The sequence below is a fragment of the Muscardinus avellanarius genome, assembly GCF_963383645.1.
Source record: "Muscardinus avellanarius genome assembly, chromosome: 15".
Taxonomy (NCBI): domain Eukaryota; kingdom Metazoa; phylum Chordata; class Mammalia; order Rodentia; family Gliridae; genus Muscardinus; species Muscardinus avellanarius.
Genome location: NC_137801.1, coordinates 90,057,352 through 90,076,854, shown reverse-complemented (window position 1 = coordinate 90,076,854; position 19,503 = coordinate 90,057,352). Strand labels below are relative to the sequence as shown.

The following is a 19,503-nucleotide window of genomic DNA, read 5'->3' as shown; positions in this document are numbered from 1 at the left end:
GTGTCTTGAAGACAATGACTCGTGAACACAGCGAGGACAGGTGCACAAACACACACGTGTACAGCAGCGTTTGTTTGCCACAGTGCTGTTCGGAAGAGTAAAGTGTGTAATGACCTAATGTCCTTTAGTTGAAGATTTGTAATGAGAGTTTCCCAAACCCCAGAGCTGACGCCTGTGTCACAAAAAGCACCCGAACAGAGACTCCTACCTACAGTGAAGACTGCAACCGATTCTGGAGTACACTTCAGAGAATTAGAGTATTTAGCAAAGTGTGTTACAGTTGAACTGCATCTCCCCTCAACGTGACTGCAGGCAGGGACAGGGCTACTGAGGAGAGAATTAAGGCGCACTGCGTCCTACGACAAGGCGCTCTCTCACCTGACAGCACTGGTGTCCTGGTAAGATCAAAGGAGATGGAGTGCTACGCACACTTGCGATCCCAGGAATTGGGAGGCGGAGACAGGAGGACCACAGATTCAGGACCAGCCTCAGCCACCCACCAAGACCACGCTGTGGAGACGCTCTCTGGCCACAGTGGTCAAAACTCAGAAATAACAACAGAAGAAAACCGGGCAACTCCACAAATAACACCTAAGTCAAAAGCAAAATTATGAGGGAACTTTGGAAATAAAAACACAGCTATCAATTTTGTAGAATGCAGGTATAAAACAATACTTAGAAGGAAATGAAAAAAAGGTCTCGAATCAATCATCTAAGCTGTCACCTTGAGAAACTAGTAAGACACTAGACCCACATTCAACAAAAGGAAGAAAACAATAAACAGAATAAAAATCAATTAAAAAGAAAATTCAATGGAACCTTAGGCTGAATCTCTGAGGAAGCCAGCAACATGTTAAACCCTGACTGGACCAAGAAAGGAGAGGGGAGGAAGGGAGCGAGGGAGCGGACACACAGCACGCCCGAGTCCATGCAACAAAATGGCAGGAAGAGGAGACGCACTACCGACGCCACAGAGTCTAAAGGACGATGAGAAGACGCCGTCACCCCGGCTGCGCTCACACACTAACTGCGCTGGGGGACACAACAGCAACGACAACGGAGAATAAAGATAAACCGTGGCAGACTTTTCCCTGAAGCTTACGGCATCGAGAGAGAAAACCACGCGAGATAAATGGACTTTACGAACAGAAGCTGCTTCACCTACTAGACTCCAACAACGGAACGTGGCATCCACGGCAGGCAAGCCCTGCCGACGTGCATAACTAGGGTTCATGTGCTCAGGGTCCCTTCATACCTAGAAAGCAGCACTCAGAGAGCAGGTAGCATAGTGACTCGGGCCGGGAGGCCCGGCTGGGCGCGGGGAAGGCGTGACGCGCGGCAGCGCTGCAGGGAGGCGCCTCTGCACAGGCAGGAGGGGCGCCACAAACAGTACCTCGATCCTCCGCTTCGCCCTGTCGTAGGCCCTCTCCTCCTTGGTCCGGTCGTCGTCGGAATCGTACTCCGAGTCCGAGCTCACGTCCTTGCTGGGCTTCCCCTCGAGCATGCGCCCCGCATCCCTGTCCTCATCCTCCTCGGCCTCACTGCCTTCACTCTCTCCATCCTCCTCCTCTTCTTCACTGTCCTCCTCCTCCTCCTCCTCATCGTCATCGTCGTCGTCGTCCTCCTCCTCGTCAGCATTTTCTTTTACTTCTATATGAACTGTATTTCCTTCTTTCAAAAAGAAAACTGATTTTAAAATAAATGAAAACAAATCCGCATCACAATAAGAGATGTCAGAGTAAGGGGATGATGCGCTGATGAAGACACCAGCGGCTGCTCGCGAGCACTGCGAGTGCAAAGCGCGTCTCTGCGAGGAAGGCTCGTTTACAGTCAAAGTCGTGGCAGCACTCACGCTCAAGGGAATGAAAAGGCTCTCCTAAGCTAGGCACAGGACACAAGGCCGCACAGAGCAGCAAACGCCTGGGAGGTGGACTTCACGTCCAGGCGGGATCCCACCCCAGGGTGTCTCATGACGGACACAAATATTCCAAACAAACAAATACAAGACTTCTGGCTCTCAAACTCCTGAGATAACATACTGAGGTCTGTATGTATACAACTACCTCAGTGTGGTGGCACGTGCTTGTGATCCCGCATTGGGGAGGCTGAGACAGGAGGATTGCAGTTCATGGCCAGCCTCAACTACTTAGTGAGGCCCTCTGCAACTCAGTGAGACCCTGCCTCAAAATAAAGAAGAAAAAATAGGGCTGGGGTGTAGCTCAGAGGTAGAATGCCCCTGGGTTCCACCCCCAGTACCAATAAAGAAAGAAATGAATGAATAGAAATCAAATCAATTCTACAGCACAGTATGCAAAATTCATCAGGCACACAGGCAGCAGGCCGTGAAAGCCCAAAACGTTGATATGTGTACGCTTCAACGCTCAGGGAGCAAGAGACAAAGTTAAAAATATTAGAAGGAAAACAATCTAAATGACCAGACGTAACTCCTGAAACTGGAAATACAAGAAATGAAATTCAGAATTCAAGATATAAGCTTAAATTGGGTATGCTGGAGCACTCCTATAGTCTCTGTACTTGGGAAGTTGGGTCAGGAGGAACACAGGTTCAAGGCCAGCCTCAACAACTTAGCAAGGCTGAAACCCTGTTTCAAAATACAAAAATAAGAGGGATGGGGGCATAGCTGATAGGCAGACTGTCCCTACGTTCAATTCCCAGTCCCACAACACAACTAAAATGGGGGGAGGAGGCCTCAGAACACAGAGGAGGATAAATTAATGACCTAGAAGACAGAAAACACAATCCAGAATGAATCACAGGGCTCCATGGGTGACAGACACAGCAGCCACAAAAGCTAACAATGCCCGTGCCAGAGCAAAGAGCAGCCACAGCCCACCAGCACAGAGCAGACGCGCGGTCGGCCTCACGCCCACAGCCCGGACGCCGATGCCCACAGCGGGCGCCCAGGGGAGCAAAGAAAGCCATGACAAAGGCACAAGGATGTCCTCGGACGGCCAGGGCTCCAGGACCCCCACTCAGTAAGTACACCCCTGCAGGGTGACGACGGAGGTGGGCGTGGGCACGCCGTGCGCCCAGCGCTTGGGAGCCTGAGACAGGAGAGTCCCGCCTCAGGACCAGCCTCAGCAACTCAGGGAGCAGCAGCTTCAAAATACGCGCTCCTGGGATGGGCATGTAGCTCAGAGGTAGGATGCCCCCGGGTCAACCCCCGAGTACCGCAAACAAACGCGAAGATTTCAGAAAAGTAAAACGGCCAACAGACCCGCACCAAAAACAACCCTAAAAGGAGCTCTTCAGGAAGCAAGCAGTGGTCCCAAACTGAAGGGATGCAGGAGGAACGAAACATAGCAAATGCCAAGAATGTGGGTAATCTTAAATACTGGAGTATAAGGTAAGGTCAATTAGACAATACAGAGGGGAAAATGGGAGGGCGGATATACAAATTGGGATTCAGGTCAGCATTCGGGTATCCTTGCACTGTCTAAAAGATTAACATTAGGTGTTATGGTTAAAAGGTGCAAGTGGCGACGCCCACTTATAATCCCCGCGCTTGGGAGGCTGAGACAGGAGGATCACAGGTTTGAAGCCAGCCTCAGGTGCTTAGTGAGGCTCTCGGCAACTTAATGAGACCCTGTTTCCAAATAAGGTATAAAATAGTTCTGGGAGTATATACGCCCAGAGGTAGAAAGCCCCTGGGTTCCACCCCCAGTACCACACACACACAAAAAAAAAGGTGCAAGTTAAAAATCTCTTAGAGCAATGACTTTAAAAATAAAATAGAGCCGGGTGTGGTGGCGCACGCTTGTCATCCCCGCGCTTGGGAGGCAGAGACAGGAGGATCACACGGGTTCGAAGCCAGCCGCACGTGCTGGCTTAGGAGACCCTGTTTCCAAATAAAAATGGGTCTGGGAGTGTAGCCCGGAGGTAGAAAGCCTCAGGGTTCCACCCCCAGTACCACCATAAAATAAAAAAATAAAAATAAAATAGAAAGGTATCCAATTTCCAAACACATAGAAGGAGAAATAAACTGGAATTTAAAAACTCCAACAATCCAAAAGTTGGTTAAAAAGGAGGAAAAAAAATGAAACAAACAAGAACCTAGGCAAAAACTTAAACCCAGCAGGCTTCACTCGTGAAGTCAAGTGCTAAACGCGATGGCTGCGGGGACTCTGGTGGAGTCAAAGGCCGACAAGCCGCGCTTGGTACCCCCTGGATGTGTGAGACGTGAGCCCCGCGTAGCAGAGGCTGGCCTGGTGAGTGGCTGGCTCCCAGGAGCCTGTGCTCAAGGATGCAGGTACGGCCCACTGAGTCACAAAGGGCCTAAGCAGCTGGGGCTGGCCGCAAACCACAATCCTCCTGCCTCCATCTCCCAGATGCTGGGATTAGAAGCGTGCGTCACCACACCCAGCTACAGGTAAAGATTACATCAAATAGAAAGTAGAAAATACCACCCTATCAAAATTTGTGGAAGTTGCTGAAAGCCAGACATAAAAGAACAATTGCAACTGAAAACAGGAGGGGGCTGGGTGGGTGGTGCACGCCTAGAATCAAGAAGATAGGAAAACAGGAAGTTAAACCCAAAGAAAGTGTAAATTTTAATAATAAAGGACAGAAAGTAACAATGCAAAATGTTTACTTCTTACCCATAGTGATTAGAAATACTATAATATACATCTTCTCATTACATTTTAAGCTAACAGGTTTTTTTTGTTTTGTTTTGTTTTGTTTTTCTGGTGGTACTGGGATTCCTGAAGCCCTTCTACCTCCGGGCTACACTCCCAGACCCATTTTTACATTTTTATTTGGAAACAGGGTCTCCTAAGCCAGCGCACGCGGCTGGCTTCGAACCCGTGTGATCCTCCTGTCTCCGCCTCCCAAGCGCAGGGATTACAAGCGTGCGCCACCACGCCTGGCTAAGTTAACAGGTTTTTTTATAGGCTAGGTTTCATATTTTTTAATTTTTGTGTGTGTGTGGAACTGGAGGTGGAACCCAGAGCTTTTCTACCTTGGGCTACACTCCCAGACCTCTTTTATACTTTATTTGGAAACAGGGTCTCACTAAGTTGCTGAGAGCCTCACTAAGTAGCTGAGGCTGGCTTCGAACCGTGTGATCCTCCTGTCTCAGCCTCCCAAGCGCGGCCGCCACGCCCGGCTATAAGCTACGTTTAATAAAACTAATTATGGCATCATCATTCTGAAAAAAAAAAAAAATGCACCGTAACTGAGGTGAGATCCTGAGGAAGCCCTGCGCCGGGGCCTGAGCCGCGGGCATGAGCAGCCGCCCTGCGGCGGCCCGGCCTCGGTGCCCGCCGACTCCCTCACCTGCACCTCGCTCCTCATCACTGGCCATCGCTTCCCAGTCGTCCAGTCCGGCATCCTCAGTTTCCTCCTCCTCCTCTGTAAGTACAAGTGTTTGTTTAACACACAAAAATTACTTAGAAATACGATGTGCTGGCATCAAAAAGAAATGTGTGAAGTATGTCAGAACACTGTGCGCCTCTGCTGTCTCTGGACTACGTGCACACAATCTTAGCGTGCTGTTATTCACCGTCGAATGTCTCACGACCTCCTGATGTACTTCCAATACACTCAGACTTCATTTTTGTGTGTGTGTGGTGCTGGGGATGGACGCCAGGGGCATCTGCCTCTGAGCTACACCCCAGCCCTATTCTTTTAATTCTTCATTTGGAAACAGGGCCTCACTGAGTCGCAGAGCCTCACTAAGTAGCTGGGGCTGTCTGTGAACCGGATCCTCCGGTCTCAGCCTCCCGAGTGCTGGGATGACGAGCATGCCCACCACGCCTGGCTCAGAGTTCAAGTTTTAGGTCAGTTAATATATCAGAAATCTAGATACAGAATATTCCTTCAGACCTCGCAGAGTACACGAGTACATTGTTCCTGAGGACAAGTGTAACTGCACAACTTTTTAAATCTTCAATTCATGCTTCATAGTAGAACTTATTATTTTTCTTCCATCGTTTCAGAAACGTCCAAACATTATTTAAATCCCAAGTAAAGGTGCAAAACTACAACCACTACGCCAGATGAAACTAAGAACATAGTGCTGTGCTTATGACATCAAAGAGAAAGCTAACATTATGGCTGTTTGAATACAGAAGGAATTTAATGCTTTCTTTCCAAACTCCCCTTTTACTGAAATCCAACCAGGCAGAATGGTTATTCAGTGAAAGGGAGGGAGCGCCAAGTGCAGTGATGCTAACAATCCCGATACCTGGGAGGCTGAGACAGGAGGCCTGCAGGTTTGAGGCCAGCTACAATTTAGCAAGACCCCGTTTCAAAATTTTAAAAAACAAACAAACAAAAAAAGGCCGGGCGTGGTGCCGCCCGTTTGTAATCCCAGCATTGGGAGGCTGAGACAGGAGGATCCGGGTTTGCTGACAGTCTCAGCTACTTAGTGAGGCCCTCTGCAACGCAGTGAGACCCTGTTTCAAAATAAAGACTGAAAAATAGGGCAGGGGGTGTAGCTCGGAAGTAGAACGCCCCTAGGTTCCATCCCCAGACCTGCAAAAACAATTTTAATTAATTAAAAATAAGTTTTAGCCAGGCGTGGTGGCGCACGCTTGTAATCCCCGCACTTGGGAGGCGGAGACAGGAGAATCGCACGGGTTCGAAGCCAGCCGCGCTGGCTTAAGAGACCCTGTTTCCAAATTTAAAAAAGTATAAAATAGGTCTGGGAGTGTAGCCCGGAGGTAGAAGGATTCCATCCCAGTACCACAAAAAAAGAAAAAGAAAAAAAAAGCTTAAAAAAAACAAAAGGATGAGTCTGTAACTCAAAGCAGAAACACTGGCTGACAGCAAAGTCAAAGCCCCCCTAACCCTTCACACACACACGAGCAAGCGGAATCGTACTGACTCCGTAAAACAGAAGATGAAGTCTAAAAGGCCTGGAAATGATGGTCTCTGTGGCGCTCAGCATGCTCTAATTAGAATGGTGCAAATTTGCTTCTGACGCCCTAAGAACTAAGTTCAAGTCCTCTTTAGCACTCTGACCCACAGACTCCAAGCAGAAAACCACAGTTTTAAAGCCTCTCTACAAAACACTTCACTGACATACACTACTTTAACAAAACTTAATCATGTCTCCCTTGGGTATGTTCTTACTGGAAGTGAAAAGAAATGATTTGGGAAAATGACAATGACAACAGGTCAGACACTGGGCAACTCAAGAAGACACAGCACTGCAGACACTGGCCAGCGCTAGGCGCTCGCACTACTGGCCTGGCTCCACAGGGGCTGGCGCGTCTTCTTTCTCTGGTGCTCCTGGCTCCACGGCCTCCACAGCAGCACTTAAGTCCACTGGTTCGGATGCTGAAAGGGGGCAGAAATCAAGTTAGCATCTCTGCAGTGTATAATTAGCTAAATACTCAAGTATGAATGAGAACCTATTTCTTCAGTAACTTTAGAAAACAGTGGGCCAGGTATGGTGGTACACACCTGTAATCCTAGTACTTGGAAGGCTGAAACAGAAGGATCACAGGTTCAAGGCCAGCCTGAGTAACTCAGAGAGACCCTGTGTCAATAAAGGGAATCTGGTATAGCTCAGGTAGAATGCCTCTGCACTCAATCCTAGCGCCAAAATAACAAAGAAAGAAAAGAAAATGTTGACATTCTCAGCTATCTATTATGAAGAAAACTCCTCTTTCTAATCACGAAATAGAAAAAAATCACAGAAAGCTGAAAAGAAAAAAAAAAATTGTTTTTCAGAGTTAGCAACATTCATAAGGTAGGTCCCAGACCTGTCAAACCAAGAACTCTTCCCATTAGTCTGTCATTAGAATTAGACTAGAATTACAATAATAAGAAGTAATAAAGTATAGAAAAAAGTCGCAAAATCCATTTCTGAGGACTGGGGGTGTAGCTCGGTGGTAGAGCACGTGCTTAGCAGGTATGAGACCCTGGCTCCAATCCCAGAACCAGGACCACTACCACCACCCCGAAAAAGTATTCTCATTGACTGATCTTAAGATGCCATTCTGTTTTTAAGGCAGTTGGGGGCAAACAAAATCGCTAAGAGCAGCAGCTGTCTTACTACAAACCTTCTTTACTTTCCAACTGCTGCGGTGTTTTCCTCTTCTTCTTGTCTTCATAAATTGGCCTTTTCTTTGGCAAAGAATCTTTCGATGGCACTTCAACACCTGAGAGATGAAAATAGAAAAACTCAGCCTTGATTCATTCATACACCATCTGAAAAGTAACAATGTAACACTTAACAAGGTAAAGTCTCACTTACCTCAGAGATACATACTTTAAAACAGAAAAGGTATCCACAAAAAAACCTAACTTAAAAATACAAGGTATTGCCAGGGCGTGGTGGCGCATGCTTGTAATCCCCGCACTTGGGAGGCGGAGACAGGAGGATCGCGCAGGTTTGAAGCCAGCCGCGCGCGCCCTGGCTTAGGAGACCCTGTTTCCAAATAAAAATATAAAATAGGTCTGGGCGTGTAGCCCGGAGGTAGAAGGGCTTCCAGGAACCCCAGTACCACCATAAAAATAAAAAATAAATAAAAAATACAAGGTATCTCCGGGCGTGGTGACGCCCGCGCACACTTGTAATCCCCACGCTTGGGAGGCGGAGACAGGAGAATCACGCAGGTTTGAAGCCAGCCGCGCTGGCTTAAGAGACCCTGTTTCCAAATAAAAAAAGTATAAAATAGGTCTGGGAGTGTAGCCTGGAGGTGGAAGGGTTTTCCAGGAACCCCAATACCACAAAAAAAAAAAAAAAAAAACAAGGTATCTTAACACGTGCATGCACTGCAGTAGGCAGAGCTGTCACCTCCGTGACAATGGCGACACTGCGTGCGGACACACTGCCCCAGCTGCGGCCCAGGCGCCGCCCGCTCTCCCTGCCTGCTGCTCCTCCTTCGCTAAGAGCTCGCTGAGGTGGAGCATGAGCCTGGCTCCTGCCATCCCGATGGCTCAGAGCCGCCCACCTGCGTGTGTAGCAGGACTTACTTCCTTTATGTTGCCAGTGGCACTCCATTCCCTGAATGGACAGCTGATGTACTTGTGAACAAAGCAGGTGTGAACATTTCAGTACGTTTTCACACTAGAACCCGGGCACACAGTAGAGGGCCTCCGGGCGGTGCACACGCGTGTCGCCCGCCTACAGCGTCTAGGTGGAATGGGATTCTCTATGTAGACAACTGTCGCTGTGCACAGACAGTTTTCTGTCTCCACTGACGTGTCTAACTGCACAAGTGCGGACACTCAAGGGCAATGTTGGAAAGTACAATGAGGAAGCCTTGCCTCACTGTCAGTGCCGAGGTGTAGAAACCAGTCTATCTCCGGTAGTTACAACAGTTGTACATTTTTTGTATTTTTTTTTTTTTTTTTGGTGGTACTAGGAACAGAACATTCTACCTCCAAGCAACACCCCCAGTCATATTTTTTAGTCTTTTCCTTTTTTTTCTTTCTTTCTTTTTTTTGGTGTGCGTAGTACTGGGGATGGAACCCAGGGGCATTCTACCTCTGACCTACACCCCCTGCCCTATTTCTTATTCTTTGTTTTGAAGCAGGGTCTCACTGAGTTGCAAAAGCCTCACTAAGTAGCTGAGGCTGGCCACGAACCACGGTCCTCCTGTCTCAGCCTCCCCAATGCTGGGATGATAAGTGTGCGCCACCACACCTGGCTCATTTTTTGTATTTATTCAGATGAACGTTTAATTCTTCTTTTGCAAATTATTGACAAAACACATGAATACCCAAGTGCTGAGTGAGCGCTGCATTTCCTGGCAACACCCACCCCATCATGACAGACCACACAGACAATGTACATGGGATGAATCAAAAGCTATGGCTTTGTCGAGAATTTCTACAATTACGTTCGCGAGAAGCAACGGTCTGTGAATTTCCTCTCCTTAAATGTCTCTCTCAAAAAGATAATAAGGGCAATTCTGTCCTCATAAAAGGAGCTAGGTATTTCTGGAAGATAGTGTTTATAAACTGGTCCAATCTCTTCCTTAAATATCTGTCAAGCGGCAGACATAGTTGCATATACGTTATCCCAGTACTTGGGAAGATAAGACAGTAGATCACAAGTTTGAGAACAGCCTCAGCAACTCAGAGACAGAATGCCTCTGAGTTTAAACCCCAGTAAAAAAAAAGTGGTGACTCGTGCCTGTAATCCTAGTACTTGGGAGGTTAAGACAGTGATCCTCCTGTCTATTACATTTTTTTTTTAATTTGGAAAAAAAGGTCTCGCTAAGGGCTAAGGGCCTCATTAAGTTGATGAGGAGGGCTTCGAACCTGCAATTCTCCTGTCTCAGCCTCCCAAAGTACTGGGATTACCGGCACGCACCACAATGTCCAGCCTACTTTCATTTTTAAAAAAGAATCTATACCTCCAAATACAAATAAAAGTTTCTAAGCCGGGCCTGGTGGCGCATGCTTGTCGTCCAGCGTGCAGGAAGCTGGGACTGGAGGATCACAGCTCACGGACAACCTCAGCTATTTAGGCCCTGTGCAACTTAGTGATACTCTCTTTCAAAATAAAGAGAAAAGGGGGGCAGGGGGTGTAGCTCGAAGGTAGAATGATCCTGGGTTCCATCCCCAGACCCGCAAAAAAAAAATGTTTTTAAACTTTCTGAAATCTAAGTACTATGTTTCTCTCCATCCACTGCTCCCTAAAGAACAACACCCAGTCAGATGTGGGCTCTGTGCTGCTGTGCCAGAGTTAAGCTCTGAGTCACTAGCTCATCTGTGTCAGGTGAGAATGAAAATATCCAGACTTTTATGAGGGGAAAATAAGCAATGTTAAAGGTTTACTATAGCATCAGTTACCAACTAAGTAGCAGCAGTGTGGCCATTACTGTAATTACAGTGACCATGTAATTATACAATGACCAAGACTGAAATCTAAGAACAAAGGGATAGGAAACGCAGAAGACGCAACACCGCCTTCTTGATGCTCCACGACAGTGTCTGGAACCATCTTTCCTGTCAAAACGCAGTTATAGGCCCAATCTGTGTTCTCTAAACATGGACTCAAAGAAGCCAAACTCCTGAAACAGCTGGTTCCAGGTCTAGAGTATGCACAAGATAAGCCTGGGATAACCTTGTGTGTCAGAAAGCGAGGAAGAAGTCACACAGTGCCGGGTGCCGTGGACACGGCTCCAGGTCTCAGCCTGAATGGACTCTCACTGGTCAAAGATGGTGCCACGGAGTATCAGAGCATGATGGTGTCCAAAAGCAAAACACCAGCAGGGCGTGGTGGCGCACGCTTGTCATCCCCACACTTGGGCGGCTAAGACAGGAGGATCGCACGGGTTCGAAGCCAGCCTCAGCTACTTAGTGAGGCTCTCAGCAACTTAGTGAGACCCTGTTTCCAAATAAAATATAAAAGCCGGGCGTGGTGGCGCACGCTTGTAATCCCCGCGCTTGGGAGGCAGAGACAGGAGGATCGCGCAGGTTCGAAGCCAGCCGCGCGCGCTGGCTTAGGAGACCCTGTTTCCAAATAAAAAAAATGTAAAAATAGGTCTGGGAGTGTAGCCCGGAGGTAGAAGGGCTTCCAGGAACCCCAGTACCACCAAAAAACAAAAACAAAAACAAAAACAAACAAAAAAAAAAAATTAAAAAAAAAATGTCTGGAAGTATAGCCTGGAGGTAGAAAGCCTCTGGGTTCCACCCCCAGTACCACCAAAAATTAAAAAATAAAAAAACAAAAGCAAAACACCAGCCGCAGACACCCTCACTAAATTAAAATGATAAAATGATGCCCAACAATCAAAACAAACCGAAGCTCACGGGTCACTTGAGAGGCTGCCAGGGCACCAACTCGTCGTTTAAAAAAATAAGCACAGGGAGCCGGGCATGGTGGCACGCTTGTAATCCCCGCGCTTGGGAGGCGTAGACAGGAGGATCGCTCAGGTTTGAAGCCAGTCTCTCTGGCTCAAGAGACCCTGTTTCCAAATTTAAAAAAGTATAAAATAGGTCTGGGAGTGTAGCCCAGATATAGAAGGGCTTCCAGAAACCCCAGCACCAAAAAAAAAAAAAAAAAAAAAAAAACTTTTAGGAAAGACAGACGTGATGACACACACCTGTCATCCTAGTACCTGGGAGGCTGAGACAGGAGAACTGAGGGTTTGCAGTCAACCTCTGCAACTCAGTGAGACCTAGCTTCAAAATAAAAATAAAACGGGGCTGTGAGTACAGCGCAGAGGTAGAGTGCCATGCCCCTAGTTTCAATCCTCAGTATAATAAGTAAGTAAATAAGACGACTATTAGGAGAAAAGTGAGTGGGTGCTAGGCACCGTGGTACACTCCAGTAATCCCAGCTACTCTGGAGGCAAAAGAATCACAAATTCAAGGTCATCTATGAACTTACTGTCAGATGTGACAATATATAATCTCTACTTATGCTAAGAGGTAAAATGTCCTTTTTCTGCTAGATGCATACTAAAGTATCTGTGGGTTAAAATTTAAAAGGAAAAATGCTATCTGGAGCCAGGCATGATGGCACAGGCTTAGACGCTCAGTATTCGGGAGGCGGAGAAAGGAGGATCACAGATTCGAAGTCAGCCTGAGCAACTTGTGAGGCCCTCCACAACTAAGTGAGACCCTATTCCAAAATAAGTAACAACATAAGGCTGGGGTATAGCTCAGAGATAGAAAGGACCTACGTTCAATCTCCAGAACCAAGAAAATAAAATCTATCTGGGCTTCACTTTTTTTTGGTGGTACTGGGGATGGAGCCCAGAAGTATTCTAGTCCAAGTTATACTCTCGGCCTGCTTTGATTTATTATTTGGAAACCGGGTCTTGCTAAATGCCGAGGCTGGCTTCAAACCTGTGATCCTCTTGTCTCAGACTCCCCAGTACTGGGATTACAAGTGTGCACCACCACGCCCGGCTGGACATTCACTTTTAATATTCCAGAGGGGGGAAAATGGCAGAGTGGTACAGAGCAAGAATGAGCGATGCTGATAACTGCCGAAACCTTTGGCGGGTGTTCCCTGTTCCATTGACTTCTGCCTGTTTGGGGAAGGGGTTAGGGAAATGACATCATTTACACAGCCATTCTTTCCTGGCAAAGTCGCCGCCTTCTTCCTAAACCAAGGAAGCACAACGCCGACCTCTTACACTCTACTGGACCTTACAGCACTGTCTTCCTAGGAGCTCTCTGGATGCAATCCCAGCCTCCTGGATGCTAGAGGTCACTGCGGACCAGCCCTTACCGGGGCCCGCAGGCCGCGCCCCACTCACCCTGGGCTTGCAGAAGCTTGAGGGTGGCTTCAGCCCTGGCTCTGGCTTCTCGCTGGGACTTAGTTAAGAGCTTCCCTTCTTTTTTCAAGCGTTCTTTTCTTTCTTTCTCTTTTTGCTTTTTTCTTTCTCTTTTTTCTTGTTCCAATCGTTCCTATGAAAGAGTATATGTTGCATTTGCTACATAAACTGTAAAATTTAAATAACCCAAACTTCAAACAAAGTTCAAGATACATGCAAAGTACTATGTTAAAAGATTCCAAATAAAAATGTTAGGAGGTGCCGGGCGTGGTGGTGCACGCATGTCATCCCCGCGCTTGGGAGGCAGAGACAGGAGGATCGCGCAGGTTCGTAGTCAGCCTCACTGGCTTAAGAGACCCTGTTTCCAAATAAATTAAAAAAAAAAAAAGGTCTGGGAGTGTAGCCCGGAGGGAAGGGCTTCCAGGAACCCCAGTACCACCAAAAAAAAAAAAAGTTAGGAGGTCACATCAAGAGATCACTGGCACTAACACAGGGCAACTTGTGTCTCCTGTGGGGATCCCTGCACCTCTCCTTCACATCACACCTGTCACCCCAGGGGCTGGAGGTGCTCGACAGCAGAGCCTTCAGTACCTCCTCCAGCCGCTTGGCTTCCAACTCCTCCAGCCGCTTTATCCGCTCTTCCTCCTCTCTCTTCTGTCTCTCCTCTTCTTCCTTAAGCTTAGCCAGCGCTTCCTGCATCGCTTTGACGGTGGCTTTGCTGGGCCCTTTTTTCTTCTCTTTCTCCTTTTCTTCTTTTTCTGCCTTCTTCTTCTTCTTTTCTTTTTTCTTTTTGTCTCCTTCATTGTCATCTACCAAGAAACATAAAGGTCAAGCGTTATTAGGAAAAAAGAGTCATCTCCTGCGGCAATGATGAGCAAACCCCAGGAAATGTGAGGCCCCGGGACTGGCAGGTCTGAGCAGAGCAGCTCCCTGGGCACCGGGCGCTGCACTAGCCCGGCTACCCACAGCTGGCCTGAGTGGGCGTTGGTCTCAGCTAGCCCGCTGACCACAGGAAGGCACGAGGACCCTGTCGGCAGCAAGGGGCAGCAGTACCACCTCAGGTACCTTACTCCTGCCAACACAGGCTTGTCCCCGTTCTAAAGAGCAGACAGAAAGAACTAATTCCCATCTAAGTCCTGTAGCTAGTTCCACTTCTGTAAAGATAGGGATGATGATAACAGATAGTTTATTTTAAGGGGATATTACAAGAATAATTTTAAAAGAGTACGTAAGTATAGTCCAAGAACTCTAAAGAATTTAAAGTTCTAAAGCTACTTTCATGTGTTTCTCCTCAAGAGTTCATATAATAAAAATGTTAGTGGTTTAAAAAGTAATACTGATTTTTCCATTAAAAGTCTTCAAGTAAGCCAGGCGTGGTAGCTCACACTTATGATCCCAGAATCTAAGAACCTGGGAGGCTGAGACAGGAGGACGGCGGTTCAAGGACAGCCTCAGCTCTTAGTGGGGAACCTTTGCAACTTAGTGAGACCCTATTCAAAATAAAGAATCAGGCTGGGGACATAGCTCAGAGGTAGAATGTCTCTGGGTTCCATCTCCAGTACCACACACAAACAAAAAGTCTTTAAGATGGACATGGTGGTGCACGCTTGTAATCCCAGTACTTGGGAGGCTGAGACAGGATGATCACAGATTCACAGCCAGCCTCCGCTACTTAGTGAGGCTATCCACAACTTAGACCCTGTTTCAAAATAAATTAAAAAAAATTTTTTTTTAAGTCTTCAAGTCTAAGCCAGCCATGGTGGCACACACTTGTAATCCCAGAAGTTGGGGGACTGAGACAGGAATATCACAGGTTCAGAGCCAGCCTCAGCAGCTTAGTGAGGCTCTCAGCAATTTAGTGGTGTCCGGTTTCCAAATTAAAAAAAAAAAAAAAAAAATAGGTCTGGGAGTGTAGCCTAGAGGTAGAAGTCCCCTGAGTTCCATCCCCAGTACCACCAAAAAAAAAAAAAAAAAAAAAAAAAAATCAGGTCTAAAGAAAAACTATTCTAAGCACTAAGAATAGTTTTTCCATACAAATAATGGACCGTCATTGCTTAAAAGATGTTAACTAATTTAATAATGTTAATTTTACCTTTTTATTCCAGAGATTTAAGTGAGTTTTTATAGACAGGAAAGAATTTTAAAGCTACACTAAGTTTTCGGGAGGAAGAATAAATGTTTCTTTTGGCAACTTAAGCAGTTTTGTTTGTTTCTTGGAATTGAACCCAGGGGCTTCAACCTCTGAACTATACCCCAGCTCCTATTTTATATTTTATCTGGAAACAAGGACTCACTAAGTTGATGATGGTCTTGCTAAGTTGCTAAGGCTGGCCTTGAATTTGTGATCCTCCTGTTTCAGCCTTCTGAGTACTGGGATTACAGCAAAAATCAGTTTTACAATGATTCTACAAAACTTCTAGTGTGTAAATACACCATCTGAAAGATATTTTATACTACATATGTAAAGGTAAACACTGAAAATCAAGTCAAGAGTGCCCAGACTTCTGACACTAGGCAAGCACTCTATCCCTGAGCTGAACCCCAGGCACCCGCCTTTTAGAGACCGGGCCTCACTATGCTGGCCAGACTGGCCTTGGACTCCTGCCTCAGCCTCCCTCACGGGGGAAGCAGTGCAGTGGAGCTGCTGTCTGCAAGGGCTCCTTCCGACTGAGTCCTGACAGCGGATAGTGGGGGCGTGAGGGTCCCAAGGCGGGCCGCCCACCTTCCGCGGCCGCGGGGGCCTCTGCGGCTCCGGGCACCATCTGCGGCTCCCTCGGCCTGCCCTGCTCCTTCCGGCCCGTTTCCAGCTCCTCGTTCTCCTTCAGCTTCCTCAGCTTCGCTTTCTCTTCGTCCCGCTTTTTCCGCTCTCGCTCCTTCTTCTCCGCCTTCTTCTGGGCCACTGTCTTGATCCTGAACGAGGAGTCCTCATCTTCGTTCCCGCTGTCTACAGTAGGACCCGCCTTATTCTTCTGATTTTTCTTCTGACCTTTTCTAGACTGCAAAAGTTCATCTGACTCGTGGCTGCTTCCACCCGAGGACCCCCGTCTGGAGCGCGGCTGCGCTCTGCGGCTGGCGTCCCCGTCGTCGTCCGAGCCGTCCCTCCGTCCACCCGGCTCCTGAGCCTCCCCTTTGGCTCTTTTAGGAAGTCTGCTGCAATCAGCGTCCACATTGGGTTTTGCAGCCTTTTTTGATTTCGAGTCTTTATCTTCCTGCTCTTCACTATCATTTTCATCAAAACTGTGTTTCTTGCCCTTCTGTCCTTTCTTTTTTTTATCTTGTTTCGAGACAGGTTCCTCTTCATCGTTTTCTGTTGGCTAAAAAAAGTCCACTGTTAACAAATATTAACAAAATTATTTTCATTCCTTAAAAATAACCGAGGTCCCTTGGCCATGTGCTTCACTTAACTACACATTCTTAAAAAGCTCTCAAAACAATTTCAAAAGCAGGTGTTTTCTTCTGGTTTTCTGGCAAAACAAACAAACCTCCACTAAGCAGCAGAAGCTAGTCTAGGCCTGAGATACAGCTCAAGCACAGCACGTTTCCAAATCCCGGTGCTCTGAGTCCAGCCTGGTCACCAGCCTGCGTTTACTACCTTCTCCCGATGGCACTGGAGCCCCTAGGGACGCGAAAGAAGAAAAGGTCCCAGCACGTGCCCAATGCTTTGAGGCTTAACTGATTCAAAGGACGAAAAAAGAAAATGCAAAACACTACGGTGGAAATAGGAGACGTCCCCTCTTCAAATGTGCCAATCCTACTAAAGGGCAATGTCCCATTAAATACCTTTATATTCCCAAGCAAAGCATCTTCGCATCTACAAAAGGACTTAAGACACATTCTTTCTTTCCCGAAGTGTTCTCTCTTGGGCCTCTGACTTTTAGAAACATTTGGCTAATACATCTACATTTCTAAGTTTCCAAGCGAGCCCCGAAACCTGAGCACACGGCTCAGGAAGGGCGTGAAGCAGGAACGGCGGCAGCCAGCACCCTGCCGCACCTTCACCTTGGCCTTTGCCGGGGCGCCGTCTCTGTCGGCTTTGATGCCCTGGGCTTCCAGAGACAATTCTTCCAGTTCCTTCAGAATGTCATCTTCACTGGAAAGGGAGCACAGCACATTTTAAAACATGAGCAGTTTATTCAGTGAACCCAGTACCAACACCGAATGTCCTGAAGATATACTCACTCGAATTCCTGTTTCTTTCTCTCCTTTTTCTTCTTCCCCTTTGACTTTTGAGGTTCCTGCTCCTTGGCAGCTCCAGCTCCTTCTATCTCTGCAGCCAAGGCATCAAGATCAATGTCATCCTTGGCCCTGAAATGAAAACGAAGAGACCTGAACATTACCAGGAGCAGATTTCACATTTTCACCGCTTTCATACGTCAGCAGCACAGAATCTGGCAAGTTCTTTTTCACTCCGTGAGTTGACATCTCCTTATCAGCCAACTTGAATCCACGCCAATGAAGTTTCTGAGTTAGAGTCCTATCAGAAAGAGCAGTATGCGTCAGGCTGGTGGCGCACACTTGTCATCCCAGCACTTGGGAGGCTGAGACAGGAGGATCGCAGGTTCACGGCCAGCCTCAGCTACTTAGTGAAACCGTGTTTGAAAATAAAGAGTTAAAAATAGGGCTGGGATGTTTGAAGTAGAATGGGCCTGAGTTCCATCCCCACTACTGCAAAAAAAAAAAAAAAAAAAAAAAGCAATGTGAAGGGCTCAAGAATAAAAATCTAAGCAAGAGAAAAAAAATGGACTTTTAAAAATATACATCTAGCTGGGCGTGGTGGCACACGCTTGTCATCCCCACGCTTGGGAGGCAGAGACAGGAGGATCGCGCTGGCTTTAAGAAACCCTGTTTCCAAATAAAAATATTAAAAAAAAAAAATAGGTCTGAGAGTGAGCCGAGGTAGAAGGGCTTCCAGGAACCCCAGTACCACAAAAAAAAAATTGTATATATGTATATGTAAGAAATAAAAGAACGCATGGGACAGTCGAGGGCCTGTGTAGATACCTTGCTTCAGCAAAGACAAGTGTCTTCTAACTATGTGAGACTACGTGGACAGTACACCAGTAAGCCAGGAATTGCAAACGCCAAGTGCTTTCAAGTAAAGGAATTCAGTGCTCTTACAAGCAGTTGGCCAGAACTAACATTTCCCTGTCATCCTACATTCTAGACAGTCTAACACACAAGTGCTGCACTGAGGATTGCTCCCCACAGCACCAAATGCAGAATGAGGAAAGGCAGCGGCTTCCTGACAGAGAAGCGGCCGGTACCCAGAGAGCAGAAGGAGAGGGATGCCCATGTCAGGCCGTGCGCACAGGCACTGAGGCGAGGGAGCCTGTCCGTCTGAAGAGTTCCCGAAGGTGTCTCCACCACCTCAAGACTACGCATTTGAATGGCTTCACTCTGCCCAAGGAATAAGAAAGCCAGAGCTGAGGCCGTGGCCTAGGCAGCACTTCAGCAACATTCCAGGCGACCATGGCCAGGCGCGAACACTGTCACTCAGCCGGCTGGATGTCACCTTGTCATCCAGCAGAAGGATCGCGATCAGCGGCCAGCCTCAGCCGTTAGTGAGACCCTGTTTCAAAACAACTCAGTGAGACCCTGTTTCAAAATAAAGAAAAAAAAATAGGGTTAGGGGTATAGCTCGGAGGTAGAGGGCCCCTGGGTTCCATTCCCAGTACCGAAAAATGGGAGTCGGGGGGGAGAGAGGCAAAGATTTGGATGCAGAAAGTCTAATTCCACAGTCAGTGGCATGAGGACCAGACTGAATCCTGACCCAGGAAGCAGATCAGGTCAGGTAGAGCCCTGGTGAGAAACGAGGAGTGCCCGGGGTGCCTGGCACCCGGGGCAGGCCAGGTGGAGACCCCATTCGGTGCGTTGAACTGCAAGGTGTCAAATCAGCAGCGCCTGTGTAGAGAAAGGAGCAGAAGGAATAAGCCTGGCCCAATGTCTGCAATATTACCTACAGAATACACGGAGCTGGGGGAAGGACGGAGGCTGGCGCCTCACAAACACCCAGACCAGGTGCACTTCGTAGTCGGCTATCTTCTGGAATGTTCACCAACAAGCATCCTCAGAACAACAGCGCATAGCATTATATTTGTAATGGGAGTCTGAAAGGCCTTTTCTAGCTAGTAAGAAAAGACTGACCAACCAAGCACCCGCCACCTATCAGGCCTGTGCTGACCGCTGCTTTCAGAAGTCCCCAAGCTCATCTGGCCACTTCTCAGAAACGTGCAGGGAGTGGTGTCTGACTGGGCCCCTCGCCCGCCCAACTCCCCTTTCAACATTTACC

General features: G+C 47.6%; 1 protein-coding gene across 1 annotated transcript in view; it reads right to left on the bottom strand.

Annotated features, from left to right (window-relative positions):
* EIF5B (eukaryotic translation initiation factor 5B) overlaps positions 1-19,503 on the bottom strand; it is a gene marked incomplete at its 3' end in the record, with an annotated part of 44,264 nt that overhangs the window by 13,647 nt on the left and 11,114 nt on the right. Inside the window, exons 2-10 of the mRNA XM_080711129.1 lie at positions 17,394-17,519; positions 17,208-17,304; positions 15,937-16,528; positions 13,806-14,023; positions 13,197-13,347; positions 8,034-8,132; positions 7,216-7,305; positions 5,305-5,373; positions 1,394-1,686 (exon numbers count right to left, since the gene is read on the bottom strand). Coding sequence (XP_080567255.1) covers positions 1,394-1,686; positions 5,305-5,373; positions 7,216-7,305; positions 8,034-8,132; positions 13,197-13,347; positions 13,806-14,023; positions 15,937-16,528; positions 17,208-17,304; positions 17,394-17,519 — 1,735 coding nt within the window. The remainder of the gene's footprint in view (positions 1-1,393; positions 1,687-5,304; positions 5,374-7,215; positions 7,306-8,033; positions 8,133-13,196; positions 13,348-13,805; positions 14,024-15,936; positions 16,529-17,207; positions 17,305-17,393; positions 17,520-19,503) is intronic.